The 17,897-nt window shown below is 45.6% G+C and overlaps 1 protein-coding gene across 1 annotated transcript; it reads right to left on the bottom strand.

Moving 5' to 3' along the window:
• Window positions 1-4,632: 4,632 nt before the first annotated feature.
• On the bottom strand, window positions 4,633-12,975 carry LOC128409438 (zinc finger protein 883-like). The gene is made up of 3 exons (XM_053379945.1): window positions 12,807-12,975; window positions 10,722-10,895; window positions 4,633-6,297 (listed from the first exon to the last, which is right to left on the bottom strand). The coding sequence occupies exons 2-3, from the start codon at window positions 10,852-10,854 to the stop codon at window positions 4,925-4,927; spliced, it is 1,506 nt and encodes a 501-aa protein (XP_053235920.1). The 5' UTR covers window positions 10,855-10,895; window positions 12,807-12,975; the 3' UTR covers window positions 4,633-4,924.
• Window positions 12,976-17,897: the final 4,922 nt, after the last annotated feature.

The following is a 17,897-nucleotide window of genomic DNA, read 5'->3' as shown; positions in this document are numbered from 1 at the left end:
AACAGATGAGATTAAAGTAAGCAAATTTAAAGTGCTGAAATTAAAATTCTTTCTAAAATGGTACAGAACTCCAGCCCAGCTTGCTAATATGGTAGCAGGATTGAATTCTAGCTGTTGGCACTGTAAACAAGCCAAGGGATGGTTTTCCCATATGTACTGGGAATTCCCAGAGGTAAAGGAATTCTGGAAAAAAATCCTAAAGGTTATTAATGAAATTTTTAAAGGGAAGCTTTCAATAGATTTTGATTTCAGTGTGACGCGGTGTGAGGCGGCAGCTAAAAAAGCCAATGCAATTCTGGGCTGCATCAATAGGAGTATAGCATCTAGATCAAGGGAAGTAATAGTGCCACTGTATTCTGCTCTGGTCAGACCTCACCTGGAGTACTGTGTCCAGTTCTGGGCACCACAGTTCAAGACGGACACTGACAAACTGGAACGTGTCCAGAGGAGGGCAACCAAAATGGTCAAAGGCCTGGAAACGATGCCTTATGAGGAACGGCTAAGAGAGCTGGGCATGTTTAGCCTGGAGAAGAGGAGGTTAAGGGGTGATATGATAGCCATGTTCAAATATATAAAAGGATGTCACATAGAGGAGGGAGAAAGGTTGTTTTCTGCTGCTCCAGAGAAGCGGACACGGAGCAATGCATCCAAACTACAAGAAAGAAGATTCCACCTAAACATTAGGAAGAACTTCCTGACAGTAAGAGCTGTTTGACAGTGGAATTTGCTGCCAAGGAGTGTGGTGGAGTCTCCTTCTTTGGAGGTCTTTAGACAGAGGCTTGACAACCATATGTCAGGAGTGCTCTGATGGTGTTTCCTGCTTGGCAGGGGGTTGGACTCGATGGCCCTTGTGGTCTCTTCCAACTCTATGATTCTATGATTTCATGATAATGGGTATAATTTAAAATTTAAAAATTGTGTGGGAAAATTTAAAAATTGTAAGAACATAATATATGTATGTAAGAAATCTACATAATATATGTATGTAAGTAATGCAAAACAGATTAATCAATTCCAGACTTTTAAAAACAACTCCTAAAACAGCAATTTAACATGAGTTTTACTATCTAACGAGAGCATTGATCCATAAAATGAAAGCAATAATCAATGTACTGTACTATAAAAGAAAGAAGACAGTACTTTAGATTAAAATTAAAATTATTATTTTTTCTTACCTGCACTGATTGATAGACATTGTTTGGATGGGGGGGCTTTTATACATTGCCGCAGTCACACAATCAATCAAAAACAGAGAACAAGCCACAGTCACAAAAACGAAAAAGCCAAATAAAAAACCAGATATAAGCTCCAAATATCACCTCAGAACACTGCAATTGGAAATGGAAGGCTTTTATTACAATGGGGGGGTGCAAATTAGCAGCAGAACAGTGAAAACAGAAGGAAGAAGGCTTTGATTCCAATGCAGGGGGACACAAATTAGCAGCGCAACAGTGAAAACAGAAGCTCAGGAGCACGTTCGGCTTCCGAAGCAAAGTTCGCAAACTGGAACACTGACTTCCAGGTTTGCAGCATTCGAGTTCAAAGTTGTTCAGGAACTAAGCTGTTTGAAAACCGAGGTACCACTGTATATAGACATGGTTGCCATACATCCAGAATTGTAAACAGCGTCTGGGCGGAAATTGCTGAAATGTCCGGGAAAATCTCGACATATGGCAGCCCATGTCGCAAGCGTAGATTTCGGCAAATTTCACTTGAAATGGATACGCCGCCCCCGCCCCACCCCCAGTTCCTTCAAGCCCTCCTCAGAAGGCTTGGTTTCAGACTCTTGATAATCTTGATTGACTCCTCTGCATCATCTTCATGAAGTTTTCCCTTAGCATATAGCAAGCTTTCAAACTGTGAGTTTTGTTCTGCAAATCCATTTTTTAAAATCTAACTTAAATGTTGCATTCAACTGATGGTAACTTGACCAGTCTCCATCCCACCTAGAGGAAGAAGTTCCCTTTATAGGGACCCCACATACAATGAAGCAATACCACACGGCCCTAAACCTAACCTCTCAATACATCAACCTCAGGGGGTAAACATTCGCTCTGCTGTGTCAAAGTTTTACTGGACGTTTGGACAATATTGGCAAGAGCACCTGTAATCTCACAGTCACCGCTTCCCCTGGAATAAGAATCACTTCCGTCCAAACCAGTAAGTATGTCTGTAATTATGACAATCTGACCAATGCCTAGATGACTTAAGCCCTATATCAAACACCTCTCCATGGGTGTCCCCCCCAAATATGGACATTCTCAGACTTACAGAATTCCTTTGGACGTTTGGACAATCGGACCAATGCCCAGATGACTTAAGCCCTATATGGGACTCCTCTCCATGGGTTCCCCCCTGAATATAGAGCATGGTCCAGTCCCCTGGACATTCTCAGACTTACAGAAGTCCTTCTCAAGGTCTTGAAGGAATCTAAAGAGGTGATTCAAGCAACACAAAAGGAGATTTCTCTTAAAGATCAGGAAGAACTTTCTGATAGCAAGAGCCAGCAGTGAAAAGGAACTCCCTCCGACAAGGATACCCAATTTCCCCTTTACTTTTTATATCGGTCCTGGAGGTTTTGCTGAATATGATTAGAAGGGACCGGTTGGTCAAAGGTATACAGGTCGGAGTTAAACAGTATAAATTGAGAGCATTTGCAGATGATCTAGTTTTGACGTTACAGGAGCCAGAATCTAGTACTAAAAGAGTTTTAGAACTAATTCAAGAATTTGGTCAGGTGGCAGGATTTAAATTGAATAAGACCAAAACTAAGGTTTTAGAGAAAAATATGACATTGTTTGAAAAAGAGAAATTTCAGAATGAAACAGGTCTGTCTGTGGTGAGGAAGGTGAAATATCTGGGGATTAACATGACATCTAAAAATGGGAATTTATTTAAAAATAATTATGAGAAATGCTGGTCAGAAGTGAAAAAAGATCTCGAAATATGGTCAAATTTGAAGCTTTCCTTGATGGGTCGAATAGCAGCTATAAAGATGAATGTATTGCCTAAAATGTTGTTTTTGTTTCAAACATTACAAATTGTGGACAAGATGGAATGTTTTAAGAAGTGGCAGAAAGATATTTCTAAATTTGTCTGGCAGGGCAAGAAGCCTAGGATAAAATATAAGATTTTAACTGATGCAAAAGAAAGGGGTGGCTTCGCCCTGCCAGACTCATAATAGAGTCAGCAGCATTCTGCTGGTTGAAAGACTGGCTGCTTCTTGAAAACACAGACATTTTGGACTTAGAAGGTTTTAACAATGTTTTTGGATGGCATGCATATTTGTGGTATGACAAGGTTAAAGCTCACAAAGCGTTTAAAAATCACATTGTTAGGAGATCTTTGTTTAATGTTTGGACTAGATATAAGGATTTACTGGAAAACAAAACCCCAAGGTGGTTGTCACCAATGGAAGCGAAAGCTCAGAAAAAACTCAATATGGAGGCCAGCTGGCCAAAATATTGGGAAATTTTGGAGCAAGAAGGAGATAGACTGAAATTGCAGAGTTTTGAGAAATTAAAAAACAAACTCCGAGACTGGTTACATTATTTTCAGATAAGGGAGGCATATAATTTGGACAGGAAAATTGGCTTCCAGGTGGAAAAATCTAAATTAGAAACAGAAGTGCTAGAACCTAAAACTAAAATTATGTCAAAAATGTATAACTTGCTGCTGAAATGGAATACACAGGATGAAACGGTTAAGTCAGCTATGATTAAATGGGCACAAGATCTTGGACATAACATCATGTTTGCTGATTGGGAACAGTTATGGACCACAGGTATGAAATTCACAGCATGTAATGCCTTAAGAGAGAATATTATGAAAATGATATACAGGTGGTACATAACCCCAGTCAAGCTCGCAAAAATATATCACTTGCCCGATAATAAATGCTGGAAATGTAAGGAAGTTGAAGGTACATTTTTTCACCTATGGTGGACGTGCCCGAAGATTAAGGCCTTCTGGGAAATGATTTATAATGAAATGAAAAAGATACTTAAGTATACCTTTCTGAAAAAACCAGAGGCCTTTCTCTTGGGCATAGTCGGCCATCTGGTGCCAAAGAAAGACAGAATTTTTTTTATGTACGCTACAACGGCAGCAAGAATACTTATAGCAAAGCACTGGAAGACTCAGGATCTACCCACTCTGGAAGAATGGCAGATGAAGTTGATCGACTGTATGGGACTGGCAGAAATGACCGGCAGAATCTGCGACCAGGGAGAAAAGTCAGCAGAAGAAGATTGGAAGAAATTTAAGGATTATCTACAGAAATATTATAAAATTAATGAACTATGAAAAGATGTTGGTTTGAACTTTGGTGGGGACTAGCTGTTATGATAAAGATAATGGGGATTATAATGGTTTATGTTATTAAATTAAAAAAAAAAGCTGAATGGAAAACAAGGTTTTATTTTAAAAGGAATGTTAAGAGATTAGGATTTGCTGAATTAATAAGGTGAACTAGAGAACAAGAAGGGGAGGTATGAGGAAGTCAAAGAAATATGTGATTGAAAAACTGTTATTGAAACTGAATTGTTTTTAATATTTTTCTTTTTTTCTTTTTTTTGTGTTTATATAAAATTGGAAAATCTAATAAATATTCATTTTAAAAAAAAAGAAAAGGAACTCCCTCAGAAGGGGGTGGACTCTCCTTCATTGGAGGTCTATAAGAAGAAGTTGGATGGCCATCTGTCATGGATGCTTGAAATGAGTTTTTTTCTGCATGGGCGGGGGTTGGACTAGATTCCGAATCTTCCATTCTATTATTTACCCTGCTGTGAGTTCTTGAATTGACTTATTTACAAGTGAAATTTTATCCACATTCCATGCGCTGATATGCTTTCAACTCTGTATGAATTATTTGGTGGGCCATGAGAGTGGCATTCTGACTGAAGCTCTTCCCACATTCCAAACACTAAGAAGATTTCTCTCTGGTGTGAATTCTTTGATGGGAAGTGAGACTGTGGCTCTGACTGAAGCTCTTTCCACATTCAAAGCACTGATAGGGTTTCTCCCCTGTATGAATTCTTTGATGGCAAGTGAGACTTTGGCTGCGACTGAAGCTCTTTCCGCATTCCAAGCACTGAAAGGGTTTCTCCCCTGTATGGATTCTTTGATGGGAAGTGAGATGTTGTCTGTGACTGAAGCTCTTCCCACATTCCAAGCACTGAAAGGGTTTCTGCCCTGTATGGATTCTTTGATGGGAAGTGAGACTTTGGCTGCGACTGAAGCTCTTTCCACAATCCAAGCACTGATATGGTTTCTCCCCTGTATGGATTCTTTTATGGATTATGAGATGGAGGTGTTGACTGAAACTCTTCCCACATTCTAAGCACTGATAGGGTTTCTCCCCTGTATGAATTCTTTGATGGGAAGTGAGACTATTGCTGTGACGGAAGCTCTTCCTACATTCGAAGCACTGATAGGGTTTCTCCCCTGTATGAATTCTTTGATGGGAAGTGAGACTATTGCTGTGACGGAAGCTCTTCCCACATTCCAAGCACTGATATGGTTTCTTCCCTGTATGAATTATTTGATGGGAAGTGAGACCCTGCCTCTGACTGAAGCTTTTTCCACATTCCAAGCACTGAAAGGATTTCTCCCCTGAATGAATTCTTTGATGGGAAGTGAGACTTGAGCTGCAACTGAAGCTCTTCCCACATTCCAGGCACTGAAAGGGTTTCTCCCCTGTATGAATTCTTTGATGGGAACCGAGATGGTGTCTGTGACTGAAGCTCTTTTCACATTCCAGGCACTGATAGGGTTTCTCCCCTGTATGAATTCTTTGATGGCAAGTGAGATGTATGTTTTGATTAAAGCTCTTCCCACATTCAAAGCACTGATAGGGTTTCACCCCTGTATGAATTCTTTGATGGGAACTGAGATTCTGCCTGTGACTGAAGCTCTTTCCACATTCCAAGCACTGATAGGGTTTCTCCCCTGTATGAATTCTTTGATGGGAAGTGAGATTTGAGCTGCAACTGAAGCTCTTTCCACATTCAAAGCACTGATAGGGTTTCTCCCCCGTATGAATTATTTGATGGGAAGTGAGATTACACTTCCAATTGAAGCTCTTTCCACATTCTCTGCAGTGATACAATTTCTCTCCTCTGTGAATTCTTTCATGTGAAGTGAGGCTATCCCTCCGAATGAAGCTCTTTCGTTGATGGGAGGTGGACTGGGAGCTCTGGCCGATGTTCTCTCCATACTCTGAATATTTATTTGATTTCTCCGATATGTGGATTCTGTTGTGGTCCCCCTTGTTCTTCCCTTCCCACTCATCACCATCTGCAATGAAGAGAGAAGATAATTATCGCGTCAGGAAGAAATGGAGCTCCAGATTATTGAACAGAGTTCCCCGCCCCCCCAACTCACTAAGAGACTTGACAGTGCTTCGTTTCAGCCTCAAGAGGACTTCCTTGAAGTCTAAATTAATGGCATTGTAGATGTGTGGCATCTTCAACCCCCCAACATTTGAGCATGCCTGAGGGGTGCCTGACTCTCTTGAAACCAATGGGCCACACTGCCAGCATACTGTGACCGGGGCGCAGATGACACAGAACCATCAAACCCACCACCTGACCCCTCCCCCATCAATGCACTGCCACGTTAGGGTAAGTCGTGCTAACTCTGCATCGCTGCCCCGGACCCCAACCCCACTCAGAGCGAAGGGGACGTGGTTCACATCCATTATTGAACAAAGTTAATGAATGCTTGTGATAAAGGAAGGACTGGAGTTAGATGTGAGGCCTTACAATAGTTTTCACTGCCTTTGTTGGCTGATATTAACTGACATATTGCTTGGCTTTTATCTGGGATAGATTTGATTTGGCTCAATCCTGGAATCCACCCCATATGCAAGGTCAGTCATCTCTTTGGTCAATCAAATGCAAACAGAAGCCAAAACAACAAACCTGACAGAAGTTACTTCAACTTCCCTAAAAACTCTCAAGCCCACATTTAAGAAGGCCTGGGTGGTTCAGACAAGCCTGGTCATTGTTTCAAAATGCATGACTAGACAAAGAATATTCACAAACAGTTGATATCCCTCCATTCAGGGCTTACGGTGTGGATGTTAGAATCCCAGATGCTGTTGGTCTCCATCCAAATAGTGGAGGTTCATCAAATAGAGCAGGGATGTCCAACAGGTCGATCACGATCTACTGGTTGATCCCTGCGAGGTTTTGGTCAATCGCAGTCAATTGCAGGCCCCCTCCCGGATCCTCCCTCCATTGTTGGAGAATGGAAGACAGAGCTTACAAACCGAGGCTGGAGGCTGTTTTCCCCCCAGCGCTCCTTTGGTGAGTTGCTAATAAAAGCTCAACAACTTTGACCTGAACCCCTACAAAACAGGGGTAGATCACTCCAAGTTTTGAATTCTGCAAGTAGATCGCAGTCTCTTGGAAGTTGGCCACCCCTGAAATAGAGGTATGTATGGAATTTCAAAATTGATGTTATGATCTAACAGGGAATTTTAACGAGAGAGTCCATGATCCCTCAATTCTCCTTCTTGACTTCCTTACGAAAAGCTCTCTTGTCAGGATCCAGCAACGTCCCTGCCTCCTCTGAAACAAGCAGGAACATCTTCACCTGCACACTCCCCATCAGCTGTTGCCTCAATCTAAATTTGGTCTAAATTTAAACCTTTTCCTAAATATCTTTCTTCACTTTGAATCTCCTCTCATTTTCATGAGCAGACCAACTCTGTATAGTTTAATTGGTAACAGAAGATGGAAAATGACTATTACTCACACTTAATCTAAGCACGACAGTCACAAGAGCTTCTGACTAGGAATTCGGCTATGCGATGTTGAATGTTCTCTGTTCTCCGCTGTTTACCCCTTTTTTGTTTCAATTTATACCAATTCATGAACCCAGAACTCATACGCTGATCACCAACGAGGAACGACATGTTATTCCTGCAAATTTATTTAGTCTACATATTTGTATCATATATTAGCCTTATATGATCCTTGTTTTTAAAAGAAAAGGAAAAGTTATTCCTAAAAGAAAAGAAAAAGGCAAAACACAGAGGCCCCATCGGCAATCAGTCCTGAAATCAGGATCAGGTAATTTAAAGAATCATGGCTTCTAGTGCTGCGCAATGGATCAGTGAGTTCTCTGACATTGGTAGGGCATTCAGAGCACAGTACTGGCACCAATACATCGCGGTGGCCGGGGAGCTGTGACGTATTCCTGGCTCAAATTGCCTGCAGATGTCAAAGGCGCTGGAAGGCAGGTGGAGGAGCCCAAAAAGGTGCCCACCTTCTCAAACTCCATCCGCCTGCCTGCCTCATCCCACCCCCAAAATGAGCAAGCCCCAGTAACTCTCCAGCCCCATCCATCCATGTCCCCATCTCCCCTCCCCTGGGACTCACCAGATATCTCGGAAGTCCCTGGGAGGGAACGCTCAGAGGCTGTTAGAAGGGATGCAGGAGACAACCTGACCAGGTCAACTGTCCATCTTCCCCCTTCCATCCTCGCTAGGTTTACAGATTCAGTCTCTTTCATCCTTCCTGAGGAGTCGAGAAGCCACCACAAGCTGCAGGGTCCTGGGAGAGAGGAAGAAACAAAGGGAGCCTCAGAGGCCCTGCAGGCATTCTCCTGCCCTAGATATCCCCCTGCTCCTGGAGAAGCACAAATGGGGCAGCCCCTTCCCAACAGAAACCCCATTTGAAACATCTCCAGTGGTTCCAACTTAATCTGTTTGCACCTCACCCCACTTCGTAAGGCTGGCATGGTCTGCACAGTAGTGACTGAGAGTAGACCCCATTGAACTCAGAGGGGCTTATGGATAGAACTTGGTGCAAAAACCAGGCACCATCCTGTCCCCAAGCCTGAAAACTGCAGCCCCAGAGCATGGGCAGAATACAGCCGAATAGCTATTACATGTAGGTGCCCCCACGTCTCAGTGCAAGAGATGCCTTAGCAGTTGAGCTGGCTGGGCCCCAGACCTCTTTCTGCTCATCATTAGAGCTGCTGAGAGACCCTAGAAGGTTGGGAATAGGATCTGGCTCCTGCTGTTTCGTAGCCACCTCCTCATTTTCCTTATTCACGCAAAATGGAGAGATTTTTGGTTGTGCTTTCTTTAGAGAAGCTCTCTTTGGAGCAGGGCCCGTGGCACTCAGGGAGAGACCAGAAATTTTCTAACCACTCCAGGTCAACACCATCTTTTCCCTTAATTCCTTTTTTTTAAAAAAATACATGTTTTTATTAGGAATTCCAACATAACAATTTTAACAAAAATACATCATCCACATTATCCCCCCCCCATTTCCCACTAAAAAAGGGGGGAAATCCCTCCCCACCCCCAAGACTTCCCCCAGCTCCTCTCTCTGGTTTCGCAACACATAATTTTATCTGCATGTTATAAAATTGTAAAAATCCTCAATTTATCTCTATATATTACCAATAAAGAGTTTGTAATGAAGTTGGGAAATCGAAGAAGAAGAAGAAGAAGAGGAGGAGGAGTTTGGATTTGATATCCCGCTTTATCACTACCCGAAGGAGTCTCAAAGCGGCTAACATTCTCCTTTCCCTTCCTCCCCCACAACAAACACTCTGTGAGGTGAGTGAGGCTGAGAGACTTCAGAGAAGTGTGACTGGCCCAAGGTCGCCCAGCAGCTGCATGTGGAGGAGCGGAGACGCGAACCCGGTTCACCAGATTAGGTGAATACCACTCTTAACCAGAACACCACACTGGCTCTTAGCAAGTTAAAACTTTGGCTCATGCTAAAGAAGAGCATTATGGGAGAGCCAAACGCTGTAGAATTCTTGGAATGTGTATCTGCTTCTTTAATTGCAGACTTTCTGTCTCAAAGAGTGTGAATAAGTTATCTTCTCCATCTGCAGGAAGGAGGTTCCTAGCTGATTTGTAGTCTTGACACCTGGCTATCTTAGATGCCCTGTCTGTGTGAAAAAGGTTATGAAGCTTAATTTACAACTCAAAGAATCTGGTCTGGCTTTGGGAATGCTTTTCATCTTCAAGGCCTTTTGATAAACAGGATTCGGCTGTCGAGGCTCCTAAGAAGCCTGAGTTATTGTTCTATCTAACCATTGGTGAGTTGCTAATTAATCTAAAGAACTGATTGGCTTTTGAGTTTTGAATCCACGTGGGTTCAAAAGGGATAAAACCTAAGGAAGCCAACTTGCAATTCCCTAACATACCTTGCCATGTGAGACCATTGTCTTGCAAAGAGGACTTGCCCTGATGCCAGGAATGCGGAGAACAGTTCTGTTTCACACTTTCATTCTCGTTGTATGTTCTGTAGTTAGTGATATTGAAAAATTTGAATAATCTTGGTTTTTAAAAAATTCTGGAAAAAGGATTTTTCCCTGTTACTGTCTTTTATGCCTTTCTGCCGGGGAAGCCAAACCAGTACCTGACCACTTAGTCGCCTACCAGAGCCTGGTGGATTTCTGTCTGTGACACAGAAAAGTGACACAGTGTGGGGCAGTCTGGAAAAACTGGAGAATAATCTCCTTCCTTTTCAGGGCTGTTCTAAGATAAGGAAGTGGGGGCAGCAAACTACTGTTTTTGTTTCTTTATGTTCTGAAAAAGTTTCGACGCACCCCACCCCCCTCAGCCGGGTCTTGACGGAGTTGGAAGGCAGACTGGAGAGGTGGGGGAGTGTGCACGAATGATACACAAGCCCCGATACCTCTCCAGCCCCATCCATCCATGTCCCCATCTCCCCTCCCCTGGCACTCACCAGATCTCTCGGAGGTCCCTGGGAGGGAACGCTCAGAGGCTGTGAGGAGGGATGCAGGAGACAACCTGACCAGGTCAACTGTCCATCTTCCCCCTTCCATCCTCGCTAGGTTTACAGATTCAGTCTCTTTCATCCTTCCTGAGGAGTCGAGAAGCCACCACAAGCTGCAGGGTCCTGGGAGAGAGGAAAAAACAAAGGGAGCCTCAGAGGCCCTGCAGGCATTCTCCTGCCCTAGATATTCCCCTGCTTCTGGAGAAGCACAAATGGGGCAGCCCCTTCCCAACAGAAACCCCATTTGAAACATCTCCAGTGATTCCAACTTAAACTGTTTGCACCTCACCCCACTTCTTAAGGCTGGCATGGTCTGCACAGTAGTGACTGAGAGTAGACCCCATTGAACTCAGAGGGGCTTATGGATAGAACTTGGTGCAAAAACCAGGCACCATCCTGTCCCCAAGTCTGAAAACTGCAGCCCCAGAGCATGGGCAGAATACAGCCGAGTAGCTATTACATGTAGGTGCCCCCACGTCTCAGTGGAAGAGATGCCTTAGCAGTTGAGCTGGCTGGGCCCCAAACCTCTTTCTGCTCATCATTAGAGCTGCTGAGAGACCCTAGAAGGTTGGGAATAGGATCTGGCTCCTGCTGTTTCGTAGCCACCTCCTCATTTTCCTTATTCACGCAAAATGGAGAGATTTTTGGTTGTGCTTTCTTTAGAGAAGCTCTCTTTGGAGCAGGGCCCGTGGCACTCGGGGAGAGACCAGAAATTTTGTAACCACTCCAGGTCAACACCATCTTTTCCCTTAATTCCATACCATGTTTCCTTATGCCATTTGTAGCAATTAAAGCTTTTCTAACTTTAGTCTGCAGCAACCTCTGTGTCATTCACTTAGTGTTCTGCAGAATGCGGAGGCTAGACTGGTGACTGGGAGTGGCTGCTGGAACCATGTAAGACCGCTCCTAAAGGATCTACTTTCAAAGTGTTGGTGCTTTAAAACCCTCAACGGCCTTGGTCCAGGATACCCGAAGGAGCATCTCCACCCCCATCATTCAGCCTGGACACTGAGGTCCAGCACCAGGGGCCTTCTGGCGGTTCCCTCAGTGCAAGAAGTGAAGTTACAGGGAAGCAGGCTGAGGGCCTTCTTGGTAGTGGCCCCCTCCCTGTGGAACACGCTCCCATTAGATGTCAAGGAGATGAGTAACTATGTAACCTTTAGAAGACACCTGAAGGCAGCCCTGTATATTATATGTGCTGGAAGCCGCCCAGAGTGTCTGGGAAAACCCAGTCAGATGGGTGGCAGGTAAATATTATTGTTGTTATTATGATTATTATCATTCACACAGGATGCTGATCAGCTTCACCCCAGTGCCTTGCCAGGGCAGGAGGGGCATGGTCTTCCTAAAAATATTGAGCTGAGCAAGGCTGGATGCAGCTCCTGCTCCCAAGAGTGGCACGTGCCAGTCTGTGCACTTGCTCTGCTGGGAGGGGGCAGATGTTTAACAAGGTTGGAAACCAGATCTCACCCGCCCTAGGGACTCCTCCCAAGAATCCTGGGAGCCAGAATTGGTTCAGGACCCTGAGAGTTGCAAGGAGACAAAGACTGCAATTCCCAGAGTGGTCACCAATCCCCCCTTCTTGCCAGGGATCTCTGGGAATTGTATTTGGGTAGATGGTGGGAGAGGGTCTCCCCTCCAGTCTCCACACTTGGGGGCGGGGGCTGTATCTCCCCACTCCACAGGGCTTCTCCTTCCTCGGATTCCTCGGATGCTTCTCTGAGTTATGAAATGCGACTTTCCCCTCAATCTGAAGGGGGCTTATTTGCATGCCCTCTTTTTGTTGCCCCAAAGACTCCCCCCCCAAAGGGAAGGCAGCATCTTGATCCAAAGGAAGAACAGAGTTGCAGACCTGCTGGACACTCAGCCCCTCCCTGGCACGGCAGAGAGGAACTGGGGGCAGGACCCTCTGCTCCCTGACTTGGGGGTCTCCCCCCCATGCATGAGCTGAACGGGGGGGTTGCCTCCTCCCTTGCAGCCCTGGGACCCCCTTCTCCCCGCTGCACCCCGAGGGGGAAGAGAGAAGAGACTCACCAGATTCCAGGAGGGGCACCGAGGAAGTTTTTGCAAAGCAGAGAGAACAAAGCAGCCTCCTCGTTGCTCGCAGGAAGGGACTGGGCAGGGAGGGGCTTCTGCTGGGGAGGACCTTGCCCTCCCCCGCCCTCCCCTTCCTGTCCTCTCTAGGAATCCCGCTCTGCTCCTTTTAACCCTTGGCAAGCCGAGGGCACCCAGACCGCCCCTCCCTCCCTCCCTCCCTCTCCCTGCCTGCTTCTGCGCTCTAGGGGCTGCCCTCCCTTCTCCATCTGGGCCAAGGACTCTGCATCAAGGCCCCCCCCCATCTTATGCAGAGTGACGACAAGGGAGGTGGGGGTTCCCCGTTACCATTCTGCCGTGTGCATCTGGATCCCTACTTTGAAATGACTCAATAAGTGAATGTTAAAGGGCCTCTCCTGGAAGCGCCTTCCCTGGGACCCACCGGCAGGGTTCATCCTGGAAGTCTCTCCCCCTCTCCCCCCCCCACGTTTCTTTTTTCCTGGGGGGCCAAGAGATGCTCCCCTGCCCTGCACCCCCAGGGGCCCCTTTGCGGAAACTGAAGTGCGATGCCCACCAAAGGGAAGGCGAAGGTGAAGGACCCCTGGACCTTTGTCCGCAGACAGCGCCCCCCCCTTTCTTCCCCCTTTTCCCCACACCAAACATAACCACAGTTTTGAAAATCCTCCATACTGTGTAGAATAGTGGGTAGACATGGCAGACGACACAGCGATTTCTCCAAAGCAGCTCTTTATTTTGTAAGCTGGAACAGAAAACTGAACAGCAAACAGCTCAGCCGGCCTGCTTTTATAGGCAGCCAGCTGTTAACATTGTAGCAACAACAACCCAGGGTTTCCCGCCTAAAATAACTGACGTGGACCTGAGTGAAAACTATCTACACTATCCCCCTGATGGCCCAGGGTGAGAACTTCAGTACATAACACTCTGGGCATGTGCAGATTTCACAGCTTTCTGTAAACCAGAGGCAGGGAAGAAGTGGCCAAAGAACCACCTTGCAGAAAAGGGGCCTTGTGGGCTGAGGTGCAGGATCCCTGAGGATCCAGTTCAGGAAGAACTGCCCCCCCATCATAGAGGGGGGGTGGTACCCCCGCCTGACTCGCAGAAATAGACTCCCGGAGGAGCAAGCAAGGGAGGCGGATGGGCAGAGAGGACAAAGAGATGAAGATGCAGTGATGGGGAAGGGAGGGCCCCCCCAAAAGGGCCCTCACTGGGCCCCGGATCTATGCAATCCAGCTGCAAAGTGGGAACCCAACACCTGCAGGGCTTGCGTGGCAGGATGAAGCCCCTCCCGCGCAGGAGATTACCCTCCCCCCACGCACAATAACACTGGGATATTCAAAAGGTAAAGGACCCCAGTCAAAGGCGACTGTGGGGTTGGGGCGCTCGTCTCCGCTGTCAGGCCGAGGGGGCTGGCGTTTGTCTCCAGACAGCTTTTCCGGGTCACGTGGCCAGGAGGACTAAACCGCTTCTGGCGCCACGGGGTATAATGGTGAAAACCAGAGTGCACAGAAATGCCACAACTACTTGCACTGGCATGTTTTTGAACTGCTAGGTTGGCAGAAGCTGGGACAGAGCAACGGGAGCTCACCCCGTCGTGGGGATTCGAACCCCGACCTCCCTTGTCCTTCAGATGAGGGTCCCCATCGCCAAAGAGGGCCCTCAGGGTTGACTCCCCAGGGAGGGGGTGGAAAGAGGCCCAGGAGCCAACTCCTAGGGGCCAAGGTCCCGTTGTCCCCCTTCCAAAAAAGTTGATTGACATGAAAATGGTGAGGGGTGTGTGGCATCATCTCATCCATTAGACTGGGAGGAAGAGGGTGTGGGAGGGAAGCCCAGCCAAGCATTGCCAGGGGACGGTTGGGGGCGCTGGCAGAGAATTTCCTGGAGGGGCTCCAGAGCTGCCTTGGCGTCTTCCTCCTGCTCAGGTATCTGATTGAAGTAAAGCGGGGTGGGGTGGGGGTCCTAGTCCCACCGCACCCCCTTCCTCCAGGGAGTTTGGATTCATGGAATCCTAGAGCCAGCCAACCAAAACCACAGAGAGCATGTGAAGCTAACTCTTTATTAGCAGAAACAAGGACTGCTCCAGGGAGCCAGGAATGGTCAGCACTCAACTCTTCTCAGTAGTTGCAGAGATCCGGTTGGAAGAATCCGCAGCCCAGCCCTTTGCGGTTCTGACGCACAAGAGCCAACTCCTAGGGACTGATCGGCTTTGCCAATAAAATATTTGTGGGGTCCTGGCACCCCCAAAGTTAACCGGCACTGCCATTCAAATAGTGTGTGTGCACGGCATCATATGATCAATTCTCCTGGACAGTGATTGCCTGGGCCCTCCTATTATTTTATTCAAGTTGGCACATCTGCTGAGAAGTAAGCCAGGTCAGAAGTAAGCCAGGTGGTACATGGGGAGTGATTTTCAGCCCCATGGAACCTTCAATGTGGGGTTCCGCAGGGCTCAAGCCTATCCCCCAGGTTGTTAAACATCTACATGAAACTGCTGGGTGGGCTTATCTGGAGGTTTGGAGTACGTTGTCCGCAGTATGCTGATGACACTCAGCTCTGTTTCTCCTTTACACCTGCAGGTGAGGCAGTGGAAGTTCTGGACCAGTGTCTTGCCTCGGTAATGGACTGGAGAGAGCCAACAAACTTCAGCTCAATCCAGATAAGACCGAGGCACTGTTAGTGGGTGGTTCCCTAGGCCACCTGCTCTTCACGGGGTCACGTTTCCTCCGAAGGAGCAGGTTCACAGCTTGGGGGTACTCCTGGAGCCTTTGCTGTCGCTCGAGGCTCAGGCGGCCTCGGTGGCCCGGAGTGCCTTCTATCAGCTTCGGTAGGAGAAGGAGAAGCTGTGAGGATACTGTCTACTTTCGTCTCATTTCAGTCAGGATGGGAAAGATCTTCTAGAAAGAGAAGAATCCCAAACCAGTTATGAAGGGTGTGGTGACCCCCTGGGTCTTCTATACTGTCAGAAGTACCTCAGGAGTGTGGAAACTGACAGAAAGTACCACCTTGTTTAAAAATCAAAATATTAAGTTGCAACAACTAAGTTAAGGAGCTGAAGTGAAATAACTGGAAATAAGCTCAGCACTGGCCATCCTCTCTAGACACCTGTAACATCGAAGAGGAATAACTTAAAAAAAGCAACAGAAGTTTAAAAGAAGCTGTGCATTTACTACTTTGTTTAGAAGCCTGTAACACACACTAAATTTAGTACAATTTATTAATAGGTTTACTGTTTCCTGAAAGAACATTATCTATCTCCTGACACATCCTTTGCTTTTTTCAATTCGTTCCGGAGGTCCGTACTTAACCTGAAACTGTTCTTAACCTGAAGCACCACTTTAGCTAATGGGGCCTCCTGCTGCTGCCGCACCGCCGGAGCACGATTTCTGTTCTCATCCTGAAGCAAAGTTCTTAACCTGAAGCACTATTTCTGGGTCAGCGGAGTCTGTAACCTGAAGCGTATGTAACCTGAAGCGTATGTAACCCGAGGTACCACTGTATCAAATTAAAAGAATACGAAGAACTCAAAATACTGGGAATAAATTGGTTAGAATATTTCCAACTTAAGGCTACATACGAGAAAGATATAAAAACTAGGGGATTTGGGAAATAAAATATCAAAATTAGAAAGAGAGGTTTTACAAAACAATCAAAAAACACTCTCTAAAATATATAGATTATTAGATAAAGTCCTCCCAGATCAAGAAGTCAAAGGAGAGAATATTCTAAAGTAGGAACGGGATTTAAGATATACAATTGATTCTGGAGATTGGAAAAAGTTTTGGGGAAAAAATATAAATTTTACAGCTTAGTATTCATTAAGAGAGAATTATATGAAGATGCACCACAGATGGTATATGGCACCAGACAGACTGGCAAAAACGAATAGATCAAATAGTAATAAATGCTGGAGATGTAATAGAATGAAAGGCACTCTATACCATATGTGGTGGACATGTCCAGAGATCAGAAAATTTTGGGAGATGATCCATGAAGAGATTAAAAAATTGATAAAAGTATCATATATCAGGAGGGCAAAAGCATATTTACTAGGAATCTTGAGTAAGCATATCCCCAAAGACAAAACTAACATCTTTCTGTATGCAACAACAGCAGCGAAAATGTTGGTAGCCAGTCATTGGAAAGGAAATTATATCCCAACAAAAGGGGACTGATTAAGTAAACTGTGTGAGTACCTGGAGTTAGCAAAATTGACGGATTTAATAAGGCATAAATCCAAAACTATAATACAGAAACAATGGGAATGCTTAAATGAATATTTATACAAGCAGGGCTCAAATGTGAAAGTTTGCCTGTGCTTAGACTAAGCTTGTTAAGAATATAGAGAACATAAAGATTTGACGGATTATGAAAGAACCTAAGGAAGGGAAATGATTGAAGAACAGATGTAAAGACGAGCAAGATAACTAAGAGGCGTGCGGTGAATGCGGTGGAAGTCTTTTAAAATATTTTAACTAGGATTTATATTATTGTAATACTTGAAGGAGTCAAAATTAAGGGGGTGAAGCAATTAGCAATTCAAGCTAAAGAGCTAGCCCAGGAAGATGGAAAAAAAGTAACTACGCTATCTAAACAGGGGTCAGAATTGCCGGACCCCCAGAGAAGAGCTAATACGATTTTGGGAGGAATTCCGGAAGAAATACAGGCTAAAGAGTTGGAAGAAACTTTGAGAACCTGGCTATGCTCCACCTCCATGAGGTCCAGCGCCAAGGGCCTTCTGGCGGTTCCCTCGGTATGAGAAGCCAAGTAACAGGGAACCAGGCAGAGGGCCTTCTCGGTAGTGGCACCCACTCTGTGGAACGCCCTCCCATCAGATGTCAAAGAGAAAAATAACTACCAAACTTTTAGAAGACATCTGAAGGCAGCCCTGTTTAGGGAAGCTTTTAATGTTTAATAGGTTAATGTATTTTACTGTTTTGCTGGAAGCCGCCCAGAGTGGCTGGGGAAACCCAGCCAGATGGGCGGGGTATAAATAAATTATTATTAGTAGTAGTAGTAGTAGTACTCAAGGAGTTAGTCTGAAGGCAGAAGATGTGGAACGAGCCCATTGCTGCC

Source organism: Podarcis raffonei, chromosome 2 (assembly GCF_027172205.1).
Source record: "Podarcis raffonei isolate rPodRaf1 chromosome 2, rPodRaf1.pri, whole genome shotgun sequence".
NCBI lineage: Eukaryota > Metazoa > Chordata > Lepidosauria > Squamata > Lacertidae > Podarcis > Podarcis raffonei.
The sequence above is the reverse complement of the archived record's forward strand: the minus strand, read 5'-3'. Positions and strand labels throughout refer to the sequence as shown.

Excerpts from the sequence above, each read along its gene's own strand:
- LOC128409438 (XM_053379945.1), bottom strand. The coding sequence starts at position 10,854 with ATGAAAGAGACTGAATCTGTAAACCTAGCGAGGATGGAAGGGGGAAGA. Across the intron at positions 6,298-10,721 it reads AGGGACCTCCGAGAGATCTG|ATGGTGATGAGTGGGAAGGG; the intron begins GTGAGTGCCAGG and ends TCTTCATTGCAG.